The following is a 14,681-nucleotide window of genomic DNA, read 5'->3' as shown; positions in this document are numbered from 1 at the left end:
GTAGTAGAGTGAATGACCGGCCCACAGACTGGACATCCTTTGGACATATAGATAGCTATATACTGTTCGCCAGCTCTGGCCTAAACGTTTCTTATTTGTCAAAAAACTGATGTCTTTTTTGTGATTGTAAATCCTGATTGACTGATATACATTCTGTCAGAATTGCTTTGGAGCATCTAAAACGTGACATGAGCCTTCAACATTCAACACTAAAGAACCTTAAGCATCTCTTTGGAAAAGTATAGATGCACAAAATGGAGTCAAAGCTGTAGAGCTTCTTCTTTTCCTTGTTGGCCTTCCTTTCTAGCTGATTAAATATTCAGGGAGCTATCAGATAGGTTACCTGATCTCCTGGAGTATCATTACAACCCTGCATTGTGCCGGGGGCAAAAAAAAGTTTGTACAAAAAAAACAACAACTGGTGTTCCAGAGAAATTAAAAGATATTTTCCTGTTTCTGTTCCGCTATCTTGGTTGCTTTCAATCAAGCCCAACTGGAATCGTTCCATGACATTGAGTGACAAATGAAAACGCTTTCATTTTCTGGCCCTCCTTTTTAACAGTGGGTGCTCTGTTTTGTTTCCAGCTTCCTCTCACTACCATCCTGAAGAAAATTGCTTTTAGAGACGGTGTCTGTGAGACTAAGCCTCGTCTTTGGTTCAGGAGTGGATTACTCGTCCTTTGTGTCTTTGTCCGCCGATCACTGTCATTGGTTATAAAGCGGCGTTGGCACACTTACACAGGCACCAACAGTTGACTTTGACAGGCCAATGGGGATAAAAGCAGCATTACAATGTTTATTATTTAACATCACATGGATACAGTAAAATTGAATTTTTTTCATTAAATTATCATTTTGGGGAAATTGAATGGCATGACAGAGAAGAATACAGGAGCTAAACTAACCTGGAATATCTTCACTTACTCTACTCATCTGTAGTTTGTTCACTTATCCGGGGGGAAATTCTAGCCGTCCACATTCTGGACAAACTGACAGTCATCGACAGACTGTATCACAGTTTGTACAGTGTATCACAGTGTCGTTTAAAAGGGGAAATGCTTGCTGGTCTTTTGAAATAACGATATGACGACTTATCTCAATGTTAATTCCAAAATGTTTTCAATAAACATGTTTAGCGGCAGAAATAAAATGAAATGTGCTTTTCTTTGCTCCTTTCCAATCTTTCAAAAAAACCTTTATTACAGCTGATTCTTTTTTTAATTACAGTTCATCATAAAAACAAATACAGTAAAACAATTTTAACAACAAGATGATATTTATATTAATTAACTTAACATGGTTAAGAAAGTATATATATTTATTCCCAAGTATAAAAGGGGAACAGGTTAAAATAAAACAGATATGAGAGATTTGCTTACATTTCGAACAGCTTTTGTTTATTTTAAGCAAACTTCCATCACCCAAGAATTATAACTGGGCAATACTACCCCTAAACAAGAAACATTTTAAGAATAATGAGTGATTCATTTTATATTTAATTTTCTTGTTTTTGAAATAATACATTTAATTTTACAGATCCTGATCACAAAAGCAGATAGTTGTTGGATTTTTGGATTGATAAATAAAAATAAGTGATTAAATAAAAATATTGAAATACTAATAAATGAGTTTTAGTATCCATTTGTTGGACTAGTCTATGGCTTTGATACTGTAGTGTCTAGAAAGAAGCAGTACATTTCAGAGAAGACCACAATCTATCATTAATATCTAATCGCATTACATTCCACTTCACGAGTGAATGGCAGAACATGGACACAGAAAACCTCTTTGTGAAAACAAAATACCTTAGAGTATGATGTATTCACTGGTAGAGCCAAAATTCCTCGCACATGTATGAACAATTAGCTCTAATTTTGGCTCAAATTGCTTCCTGTAGTGGTGAGTGGACAGAGTTAGTAGGCTGGAGAAGTCAGAAGGTTCTAGACTAGAAGTTGAAAGGTGAGCGAAGGTAAGGAATAGATCTGTCCGAGAGCAGAAATACAAATGATACGTGTAAGATTCTTTGCATGTTCGTGTCGTGCTTGACGCGAGGGTGTGTGCATGCAGACTGACCTCCGTCTGCAGAGTGTTGGCTCGTTGCTCCTTGGCAGTCAGCGACTCCTTCAGCACCTCGATGTGTTGCTTGCAGTCCGAGTTCTGATTGGTGAGTGTTTCTAGTTTAGTTTGCAGAGCCTGCATTTCTGCTTCCTTCCTGTTCTGTTCCTGCTTCAGTTGATCGATCTGACGAAAAAACATGGAAAATATGAATGAGAAAAACACATTTCAGTATATTTATCTTTCAATATATAGATGTTTCATCACGCTTGAATAGACAGAGGCATGCACACACTCCACGACCATTATAGCTGATACTCAACCTCAACAGTCTAAATAAAATGAGCAAAACTGCAGTTTAATCAAGATCAAATGATACTAGTCAATTGAATCCCACTGATAAGAGGAATACTTGTTCTGGGTTTGTGATCCAGGGTTGTGGGGAGGTAAGGAAGGGAGCTGGTCTGATGGAAGACACACATGATGACAATGGTTGCTCCTACAAGGATACAAAGACAAAGAAAAAACAGGGACGCTACTTAAATCTTCTTCTAAATGGAACCGGATTCTTCTCAGTAATGTTGGCGCAGCATGAACCTTTAAGTGCTGACTTTTACACACAAGGGCTGCACTTGGCACTGCCAGCCAATGGTAGTTTAAGAGGAAACTTGCAGGAAGCTTTTAGCTCACAAAGGGTTTAAAAAACAGTTGGTTTCCCCAAGCGTGAAACAGCAATTTAACATTTATTTTAATATCAGTTATAATTAAACTTTAAACAATTTCCCCCAAAAAATAAATTATTTATATTTTATTTCTTTATTATTAAACAAAAGATTATTATCATTGGAACTAATATAAAACATTATCGATACATAATGTTGCAATTAATTAGGTTTCCATCTCCGATTACAAAAAAAAAGAATCAAATATTTTATTAATTAAATGAAAAAATGTCCAGCGTAACAGATTGTAAAAGCATTGTTTAAGCAAGATCAGATCTCTGCAACATGCGGCAAAGAGGCCTCATGTGGTCATTCAATTGTATTCCATTTTTTGTTTTCTTTGCAATAACACTTAAGTCTCCCCATTCCCCATTTTCTTTTATCCATTTTTTATTGATTACAATTTTTTTATATCATATTATTTTATTCAGAATCTTTAAATAAATCTATTATACAATTATATCATATACAATGCAGTTGAAACCAACAGAAAAAATGTTTTGTTATTTAACACGTCAGTGATAAAAGATCCTTTAATGGGCATTTTAATAATGCATTAATTAAAATTAATTAATTTTAATGCAATATTTTACATATTTTGTATTTATTCTATTTATACCATATTGCACTATTTGAACTAATTAATATTTATAATTGTATGTACATTAATTCTATGCAATATTAAAATCATTATTTATGTATTCCGTTTATACTTTTTTGCACTGTTTTTAATTTATTAATATTTACATTTATACTTTTATTTATACATTAACTCTGCTGTTGTGCAGTTGCCAAGCAACGGAATTTCATTGCCAGTGTCACTGCTGTGTTTTCTGTGAAATGACAATAGAAAAGAAAGTCGAAAGTCTATTTTTTTCCAATCATATTAAGGTGTTTTTTTTTCCTCCCTTCTTTTGTTTGGCTTGACTTCCCCTCAAAGTACTCACAGTACAAAATGCGGCCCCTCTTCTCTGAACGGGAAAAGCTTTCTAAAATACATCTTTGGAAAATGGGGTATAGTTACAAATACTTTTGGATTATTTATAACATGAATGTTCAACAGAACCAGATATATACGTAATTCATCTGCATATAGAACTTACATTGTAATGATACACAGCTGCCTTAAACAAAAAAAAAAAAGGCAGCAAAGTTCCCCTTTAAGTTCTCGGCCAACACTGAGTTCACCACAAGCATGCAACGAAGACATGTGACATGCACATTACAGCGTGTTAAGTAGTTGCTGTTGATGTTTTAAAGGGGAAATAAAATGGGCATGTTTTTACACAACCCGTGCCCAAATGAGCTGCAAAACAACCGTTAAAACAGCTGGTGAAACCAGCGCTATTATTTACTCGTGGCAGTCTCTTTGTAGACTCTGCCCTATCATGTCATCGCGTCGGGGTGACATCATTAGCTGCACACATTTGGTTGGTTTTGTCAGTGATTAATGACAGTCAACAGCTAAACACATAAATCCTTGCGGCCAATGGGACGGCCCGAAGTGCCAATAATATTTAAATTGGAAGACTTTTTTTTGTTTCTGTCCAAAATAACGAAATAGGTCAACCGTTGACTTTTTGACCAATCATTTCATGTGAAGGCTTTTCCACCCCGGCTTTACAGACCGATTCTTTTTTTCCTGGAGCTGGGAAGATCAGTTCAAGAACACAACTAAAGAGCTACATAGACCATGCAATACTCTTCTCATGCAATGGGACGTAGTTTCATGCAGTCGGACTACCTTGGTCTTCATGAATCTAGAGTGGCTCTTGTAGACCTCCACCTGTTTGAGCTCATCATGCCGGTCATCGGGGTGCAAGAGGCCGCTGGTCTTTAACATCTGTACCTCATCCTCTAAGTCTCGGATGTTTCTCTCCAGGGAAGAGATCTTGGTGTCCTGCACCGGCAACAGCACACATGGAAGGTTTCATGAGACAAATATCAAGCCTTAACGAATAGTTTGAGAGAAACAATTCAATCAAGAAATCGAGAAAATCCAAAACATGCAAAGAAATTTTTAGCATTTTTGAGTTTTGTGTAAAATAGCCAACTGAAAGTAGGCGCAGTGGCAAGCACTAAAGTTAGTAAGTAAGTCATTTTTGAACAAATAAAAACGTCAGTAGACTGCATCAAGCGCAAAGAGAGAGGAAGATTGTTCCAAAGCTTAGGAGCAACAGCCTGGAAGGATTTCTCTCCTCTGGTCCTGAACCGTGTGAGAGGAACCATCAGTAGATTCTGATCCACAGACCTCAGAGCCCGAGCTGAGGTGTAAGGCTTGATCAGATCACTGATGTAAGGAGGAGCCTGACAGGAGATGAGCTCTGAAAGTAAGAACCAGAATTTTAAAGTTGATTCTAAAAGAAACTGGAAGCCAGTGAAGAGTTTTAAGGATCGGAGAAATGTGAGTTCTTCTAGTGGAGCGGGTCAGAATTCTCGCTGCAGTTCTGCAGAGAGCCATGTTTTATCTGAGTATGTATGCTTGCCTGGGTTCACTCCACGCTTTCTCCTACAATCCAAATACACAAATTGAACACACTAGCTTGATCTTCAGATTCTCAAGTTTCCGATTTGAAAGTAAACACACAGCCAGGTTGACACAGAATGTGACATCCTAAAAGGGTGTTTTTGACCAGATAGCTTGTTATTAGCTAGTAAGAAGGAAACATTTCTGACAGGAAAAGGAAGATCAACATCCCTGCCTTCTGCTTCTAAAAATCTAATATTTCATGGTCATCTAGAATTAAAAACGATGGCTCTACAGACATACAGAAAATGGCCCAATTTACAAAAATGTTTATGGTCTCTGGCGGGACTTGGTTTGGTGACAATCCGGAACCCCTGTTCTAAATCGTTCATAAGTCTGAGTTTTTGTGTGTCTGAGTGCCATCGACAGGCTGGCAACCTTGCCTTTTACCCCAGGTAGCTGGGATAGCCTCTAGCCCCTTGCGACCCTGGATAAGTGGTAAGCTGCATCGTTTTAAACTCTTGATAGAAACTAATGTCAGAGTGAGACCAAAGACTCTACAGACAACAAAGAACAAAAAAAAAGACGGCTGAGTATATTTAGAAACCGAGCGGAAATGTAGCCCAAAGGTCAAGACACTTTGAAACTCCAGAAGTTCTGTCTTCGTTTTATCTGCGAGGGAACCAGAGGGTGTGTCGCTGACAAGTCCGGAGGTTGTTTGGCTGCATGTGTGCAGACATACGTTAAATGCCAAACCTTGGGAAAGAAGAGGAAGATAATTGAGTAAATGGAAGCAGATTGCATGATGCCATCAGCCCAAACCACGAACATCATGTAAGCATCTGACCTCCATTACTTATGTGACATCAGCCGTGCCCCGAACACCGTGCTGCACAGCACACAACACAGATAGTTCAAACGCTTGATGTCTTTCAAGGGCTCTAATTTAGGAAAGAAAAAGGTGAACAGATTTACAGACCTCGTAAAAGAGAAGCACACCTTACCACACGCACATGCAGCATCTATACATTCTTTGAAATACCGCAGTGTTAAAACAAAGACCTGACGTGCGTTTATAAGTTCACGCGAAAGGTCAACGCTCTTTACTGTACCTGCCAGATAACATCAGGATCGAAACAGAACGGGGGATTCGTGTTCTGCAATCAAAAACGAGAAGTTCATTTTCAGAGAATGCGTTCAGAAGTTCACTTTTTATTGCACTATATAAATGAAATATCTCCCACACACCTAGACCAAAGGGAGGGAAGAGTTGGCTCTCGCTCGGTCTTTCCCATCCATCAAAGCCTCACTTGTTGTTGGACTGGCAGCGTTTGTGACTTAATAACATTTTATTTGCTTCTTTTAATCCATTAACAAGAATGTGGGCATCCTAGCTGAACGCATGTGTTGTTTATTAATGGGGAGACAAATCACAAAGTACGCCTGAAAAATAACTGTGGCTCCGCAGTAAAATAAAAAAAAAGCCACTTTTAGAACACAGTCTCCAGAAGAAGACAGAACGTACGTGTGTGTGAGCGTAAGAAGACGCATGTGGAGTCAACTGCATTTTTCACAGCTCTGTCGACTTCAAAGGGCTGCGAGGAGAGTGAAAGCTTCCATATGTGACATTTGAAACAAATTGAGTAAGTGTTCAACTCTGCATGGGCCAGTAATGGACTCTACTTGGGCATGGCCACAATGCCAACATCCCAACAAGAAGACAAAGTTTACTTTGATTGCTTGTGAATGCATTTTTGTGTGCGCAGCCGCAATTGACTCCTCACATTACCCTTAATCAATAATTGAGTGTGGGTTAGTAGCTAATGTAATTCTAAACCTAAAACTGACTGCAGCTGAGAGAGCAAGCTAAATCCAACTTTTCCCACAGCACAGAAGTAAAAATACAATTAACAAAAGAATACTAAGACTTAAGACACTGGGAATGTTAAAAGGTTATCTTACAAATAAGTGATCGTAGTTATCTATTTAGTACATATTCGTGAACTAGGGCTGTCGACGACTTCACATGTGAACAGTTACAGCCATATAAATAATAAACTTTAGAAAAATCGATAACTGTTTACATACATTTCTCTCCTCTGTCTCACCAATATATACCTGCCTGCAAATGATATGGAAATGCTGTTGACCAATGAGGCATGCGAGTTTTGGTCATGTGATCTACATCACATCAATAAAGTTTTGAGACTTTGACAGCGACAACTCAATCATCAAGCCTTAATGAACTATTGTTAAAAGATAAGACAATAACATCACATGTATTGAATTGTTTTTTGTACTTATAAAGGGTTTTAAAAATGTTGTATATAATGCAAATGTCATTTTTGAAATGCGCCTTTTAGTCCACAAACATATAGTATATAAAGTTACCTGATTTACCGGTTATATATATACAAAGTGGGTGTACATTTTTTTGCGTGTGATAACTACTGGAAGGGCTTTGTTGTAATGGGATTAGGCCTTAGGTGTTTGAATTGAGACCCTGAAATGTTAATATAGCCCAACTGCAATATAAATATGGATGGTGACTAAATGTAATCCCAATGCATTGCAGACAATCTAAAGGAGATTCAAGGTGAATTTTAGATAGTTTTAATGTTTGGAAAGGGGGACGGATGAACACTCTTAAATTGTAAATAGGTCTAGTTTCTATTAAATGTATACCATATTTAATACTTATTAATAAATGTAATAATTCCAGCTACTTTACGGATATGTAAAACCCAAAACCCACCTTACTCTTCTCTCAACATGCTCTTTCTTTGGAGTTTTTTGGTTTCAAAGTGTATTTTTTATATATCACCATTACTATTGTTATCGCCTTTATTCATGTGATTTCCACAAGATACTAAATCGTGTATTTCAGTATATATATCAACAAGGGTAGGAATATAGTGATGATAATATTCATGTCAGGGGATTGAGAAAATCTTGGAAATAAACAGGTCACAGAAAAACTAAGCAACACCGAAGCCCTACCTTCATATCAATGACAGTTTGTAGAGCTCTGGTCTTAGACGGCTCAGCCTGGAGCTGGTTCCTCCGGTGGAGCTCTTGAGGAGGAACTCGATAAAAATAAGCTTGGCGACTCATCATCTTTAACCCTCTTGATCTCCTGGCAACTTCAGTAGCTCTTTAGCATCCTGCTGCCCCAAACAAATATGTCCGGCAGATATGCTATCAGAGACAGCGGTGTCAAGTCAACTCACGTACGCTCCTCCTTCGGCGCTCACTTCTGTGACCCCGTCAAGGACAATGTTACAGCACATGCGCTTCACTTCTCTTATCAATCATTAATGGTCACGGCTCCAGCTACCATCATGCCTGCACACAAGAGTCTTGCATCCACTGGACACTACATGCCAACAGATGAAATGTAGATCAGCAACTTATTCTTTGTCTCCTAAAGCCTAGGGCAACATTTGAAATACCATTTAATTAAAGTGCACCTCGAAAATTTAAACAAAAAAAGCACATCAATCACGTCCATTTAAGGGCAATTTTAGCCAAATGTTTATTTTAACATAAAGTAAACATGACATTTACGTCCACTGAAAAACTTTCCTTGACTTCCAGAGTGCTGATTTGTTTAAAAATAGCCTCATGTTGACTGGAACAGCTTTCAGCCATGTATAAAATGTTGGTTAGACGGACAATTCTTGTTACCTGCTATATGAATCGACTGCAAAATGACTCTGCCTCAAGGAAACCAATGCTTTCGTAGTGCTATGAATGCAAAGTAAATTAGGAAAATACATTTTCTAATAAATAAATGTTACCAGATATTTTGGGATTTGAAACATAAAATAATATTAATAATATGTTCCCCTTTTTTTTAAGACTTTAATTACCACGGGTACCCTGTATTCATAACCCAACATTTCATGGACCCCAAAATGAAGAGTGAAAACAGCCTGGACTGTTTCTCAGGGGAAGAGAAGGGAACAAAAGAACTGGCAGCAGATGATGACCACCAACAGAAACCAGGTGGTCCACAGTTAAGGGGACACAGGAAGACGCTCCGACTTCAAGGAAGCAATAAGAGATCACAGCAACATGTTCCCCATTGCTCCCATTCCTCCCAGTGTTTTTCCAGTGGGTTGAAATTAGAGGAGACAAGGGCCTTATCCTCTTGTCAATGTCAGTTGTGGATAAGCAGGGATTATTTCTGTAAGAGCATGCCTCCCACACACGAGCATGCCTACCGCTGCCTCCCCCCCTAATCTTCCACTGACCATTTGGTTATTAATGCGTCACTGGGGGAGCGCGACGCTATTCTACCCGAAACCCTGGTGCACGTAGGGAATAAAATCGCCACATTGAGGGTAGAACACCGGCTTTAAATGGCACACTCTCCGTTTATTAAAGAGACAAACCCTGGAGTTGACCCCGGAATGACAGCAAGGTACCATCATCATCGGCATTAGATTTGGATAATGACAACAAGATGATTTTTTTCGAACGTTGGATTTCAGCTTTGAAAAACAAAACGCATTACATTAGAAAGCGTGGTTATTAAATCATGCAAATATGAATGGAATCACACACTCTCGAGTCTGGAACACTTGTGTCAGCGAAACATATGGATTTAATAGAATCAAAAGTAACACTAGAGCAATAAGTGTCGACATCCTGAGTCCTGTGAGAAAGATATGGTCATAAAGTTCAATTCCTGCCTGGAGGCAATGGTGTCATGTATGTGAGTGGGAACACACACACACACACACACACACACACACACACACACCAACAAGTCTCCATCATCCACACATGCGTTATTGAAGGACAGAAAGTGAGAAAAAAAAACTGCTTGGTGTCAACTCGCAATGTGACCACCAGGAATATAGATGTTTTTTAGCAAAGGTGGGGTTGGGGGGGGGCTCAATGAGCAATGGGAGGTAAAGTAGAGGACTTCTGGAGGGAGTTTTATCTTGATAAACTTTTTCCACTCAAACATACTGGGGGACCAGCAGAGCATGGCCAGCGCATGGTTGCTGAGGTGTGGTGAAGGGAGCGTGAGTTGAAGTTTTCAACAAACTTCATAAACTTAAGAGTACATTCTGTAGTGTATATTCTTCTTTAAAGACAGAAACACAAACTGGAAAACCATAGTTTGATAAATAAATATTTATTAAGTTAGCTATAAAACATTCGAAAACATTCAGGACATAAAACATTAAAATTAAATGTATGAACTTTTCATTTACAATTTCAAAAACTTGTAAGAGGATTAAAATAAATCATTTAAAAGATAATTGGGATTTTAGGTGGAATTTTAGAAACATTGGTTAATTCTGTCTTCAACTTCCTTCTTATCATTCATTCAACTAGCGTTGTGTAAATATGTTACTTCCCTGTATTTTCATCTTGAAAATGATTTCCTCCACACCTATTCCTTAGACTCTTGGACTTTTTAATGTCACATAACTTTATTTCAGAATCCCTTTTTAAGAACCTAAAGTCTGGTTTAATACTTATACATTAAATGTTGTCAAATTGTCTTGTACAAACACTCAGAATCAAAGTTTTTGTAAGATTAAATCATGGGCATATGTAAGGTGGGAAGTCTGGTTCGTGTAGGTTTTAAGGCGAGACCAGTAACTGTTGCAACTTTTAAATAGTGGTACGACAGCGACACCTTGTGGATATCTCTAGTAGAGCAACGTTAATATGAGCCTGTGCTTAACCATACTGAGGTTGAGATCCTTGTAAAAATGCTAATAAATACAGCCAAATTAACTATTCAACGTTATTCACTGGAAAAAGGTCAAATAAATCTGAAGATCTTTACTGTAACGGTATGTGATAATGCTTCGATGACTCAACTGACGTAATAAATGTACTCTCAATGCCTGTTGGTGGTTTATGAACCAGCTATTATTGAGGCATCCATTCTCACATGTGTCACACATATAAAACAAACAGGGTGTTCCAATTTTTTTTTTTTAAAAGGAAGACTGAAATTGTAGACCTTTATTATGCGAGTGGAAACCAAACAAGCAGAGTCATTTAAAAGAGAGTAATGGGCTTAGTAATGGTGGGCACTTATGCTGGTTTCCTTTGGATGTAATCAAAAGATCTAAGCGTACCGTGTGCCCCCTAATAGAGGGAGTACTGGGACGACCATCACTGCCGTGCTTTGGTCGACAAGTGCAAGTGGAGGTCCAAAATTACACCACGAGAAAAAAAAAGTTCACCTCATGATGAAATGTTAGCATATTCATTAGAGTTAAATGTATACATGGTATAATTTAATTTAAAGGTATTTTCCTTATGATGGATAAAGTTATGTGTTTTTAAACCACACAGGTCCTGAAGGCAACAAGAAGAAAGAAAACACTGTGAAAGAAAAACAATCGCCTCTATTTTCAATCAGGCCGGTCAAAGGGCATCCCTCATTAATCATATATTAATATTCAGATAAACACAGCTTGTTTTTCTACCTTAGAAAAACACTCTCCAGTCACACCCTTCTCCACAGCAGACGCACTGTGTTAAGCTGTCAGCCAGTTAAGTCTAGCACATGGAGAGTGTGTATGTGAACAGGTACTCACCTCCTACGCTGCATGGTCAAGTCACAAACATGTGCACAGACCCAGACGCACACACTGCCTTCTAACAACAACAACAACAACAAAAAAAACAACATCAAATTTAACGGCACGGGTGGAAATCCCATCAGCCATTGCCAACCTAAAAGAGGGCGTGTCCTCGCTTGGACCGCTAAGCTGACAGGCCCCAGATGTGCACGTGTGTTTACCTTCTCACACACACACACACGGATCATTCGCACACCATCATGCTGTCTGGCCGGGTCAGACAGAAGGGCAGAGAAAACAAGAACATCATGACCCCGACTCCATAGAGACGCTCAAACACACACAGTTGAAGAAATCAACAGCTAAGAAGATTTAAGAGTTAAAAATAACTACCAAAACAAAACGGTGTCAAAGTCTGAAACTTAACATGTGTGAAAATAAAACGATAAATATAAAGCAGGGTTGTTGAGCACTTTAAACACGACTGAATAGTGAAGGATTCACGTTTAATCCTCCGTCCAGTGCGTCTACTACACATGCCACCTCAGCAACAATTAAAGGCCAGCAGATTGTGATCCTGCATGACTGAACACAAGATTAGTGCTCACCGTGTGTTAATCTGGCTGATTATACAGACCTACTGAGCTGCTTCCTACTGCCAGGTAGTACAAATACAGAAGCAGCCACACTTCTATGTACACACAGCACAAACACACATGCAAAATGTTACAACTTTTTTTAAGCATTGAATTATTATTTTTTTTAAATTAATAGTTGAATTCAAAAATGTTATTTTTCTTTTATTCAAAACAGAAATATAATCTTTTCTAAATTAATTACATGGCTTTGACATTATTTAAAAAATTGAAATATAAATCTCATACAATAAATACATAGTTCCACTAGACAATACCACAGGAGTTCAAAGCTATCTGATTGAACTTCTAAGCCAATCATGCGATAGCAGACGATCACATGACAATTTACGTAGAAGCACAGTAGCGAGGAACTCCATTGGTATTGTCTGGTGGCAGCATTATACCATAACATTTTATATTAAATTTAAAAGGCTAATAATGGAAAAATATTACTTTTAGAACATTTATTTTTGAATTACTGGAATTACAATATCAAAGTATGTGTAAGAAAACATGTTTTATTCCATAATTAAAAATAATAATAACTTATCCTTTCAATATACAAAATTATCAAATTGAATTATTCAATAAATTACTTCAATTATGATAAAAAAAACAAAAAACATTGGCACTGATATACTTCCATAGGAAAGAGACACATTTATTTATTTATCTATGTTAAATATAATTAGTAAACATTAAAAAAAAAAGTTTAGCTGTGGAGCTCATGTCCTGAAAGTCCCACATCCAGCCTGAGATTGAAGATATTGATTCAATACATTTTTACATTATGCTATTCATGCTATATATGGAAATAAAATTAAAGTATACATTTGGATATAAACTACACTTTTATTGATTTATGTCTGATGCAGTTTACATACCTATGCAAAAATCTTGCATGTTCAGGTTGTTACTTTATTTCTTTAAGGGACATCACTCACACTTTTGCAGGAGCCAAGGTCTCAAGCAGGTTCTGACCCCATTTGATGCAATTTACAATCTGAACTAAATACCTTGTAAAGCATAAATCAACAAAGAATTAAACAAATATTTTTTCTGAAGTCGCACCCACCTCTCTCAGGTGAAGATTCTCCAGGTGAGATTCGACCTCCTGCGTTGCCATGGTGACGTTGCCAGCTCGTTGACTCCTCCCCCAGGTCCCCTCACTCTGACCCTGGGCCTGCAGCATTTCCAGGAGCCTCTGGATGCTCTCGTCCCGAGCGCCGAGGGTCTGCTTCTGAGAATCGATCCTCACTTCCATCTCCTCCATGGTCTTCCTCAGCAGACTCAGTTCCTTGGCCTGCCGCTCGTGCTCCGACTGCAGCCTGAAGTAGTTGTCCTCGGGCGGGTCGACGGGGGGAGGCGAGCAGAAGCCGTCGCAGCCGGGGACCTGGCAGGGGCTGCAGCGTCGACCCCAGCCCGGGGCGGGCGTCTCATCGGGGCTGGTGTTGTACGCCGGGTAATGCGTGCTGTTTGCCGAGCCGGGCTGAAGAGAGTTCGCTGGACTGATGCTGTGAGTGTTGACGGTTGTCCTGCAGCCGTAACCAGGGCTGTGGATGATGACGTCGGCTTCTTGTTGTTTTTGGTTACAGGTGTTGGATGGGCTCGATCTAGGGCTGCTTTTTACTCCTAAACTTTGGATGTGACTGGGGCTGTGACCAGGACTGAGTCTGCCTCTGTAGTCCTGGTCCATGCAAACATCTAGACAGGAGCTGGAGTTGGTAGTTTGACGCTGATGCTGCTGCTGCTGCTGCTGCTGCTGCTGCTGTAGGCGACTATTCATCTCTCTGTGGGCCCTCAGCTCCTCCTGAAGCTCCTGCACCGTCAACGGAATCTGGCCCTTAGACAAAAGATTATTTTACATAATTTGCACACAATAAACTCACACAATTCAACTCACCTTGTTTCTCCTGCTGTCCACAGGCTGCTGTAACAAAAAACAAAAGGAATTACTCAGCAACCTTCTTTAATCATTATTAAAGAATTAATGCTATGCAGCATTTGGACAAAAGGGGGTGCAATTGAGCTTGAATAAGTATGGCTGGTGATTCTTTCAATAAATCATGTGACTTAAAAACGATAGTAAAACATTCATTCATTCATTTTCTACTGCTTCATCCCTTACCAGGGTCGCAGGGGGACTGGAGCCTATCACAGTATCATAGGGCAAGAGGCAGGACACCCTGGACAGGATGCCACTCTGTCACAGGGCACACAAAGACAGACAACCATTCAC

General features: G+C 38.8%; 1 protein-coding gene across 4 annotated transcripts in view; it reads right to left on the bottom strand.

The window, feature by feature from the left end:
- Positions 1-14,681, bottom strand: part of LOC148059805 (ERC protein 2) — a 155,205-nt gene that overhangs the window by 134,853 nt on the left and 5,671 nt on the right. For 3 of the 4 annotated variants that reach the window (XR_015709376.1, XM_087781052.1, XM_087781050.1), the window contains exons 3-6: positions 14,346-14,372; positions 13,518-14,285; positions 4,522-4,677; positions 2,074-2,241 (exon numbers count right to left, since the gene is read on the bottom strand). Coding sequence is in view for 3 of the 4 variants with exons in the window: in XM_087781052.1 (XP_087637178.1) it covers positions 2,074-2,241; positions 4,522-4,677; positions 13,518-14,285; positions 14,346-14,372 (1,119 nt within the window). In the remaining variant the exon portion in view is untranslated. The remainder of the gene's footprint in view (positions 1-2,073; positions 2,242-4,521; positions 4,678-13,517; positions 14,286-14,345; positions 14,373-14,681) is intronic. The other variant, XM_087781051.1, reaches the window with a different exon arrangement.

The sequence above is a fragment of the Callionymus lyra genome, chromosome 19 (assembly GCF_982586985.1).
Source record: "Callionymus lyra chromosome 19, fCalLyr1.hap1.1, whole genome shotgun sequence".
Classification (NCBI taxonomy): domain Eukaryota; kingdom Metazoa; phylum Chordata; class Actinopteri; order Syngnathiformes; family Callionymidae; genus Callionymus; species Callionymus lyra.
This window is presented reverse-complemented; position numbering and strand designations above follow the sequence as displayed.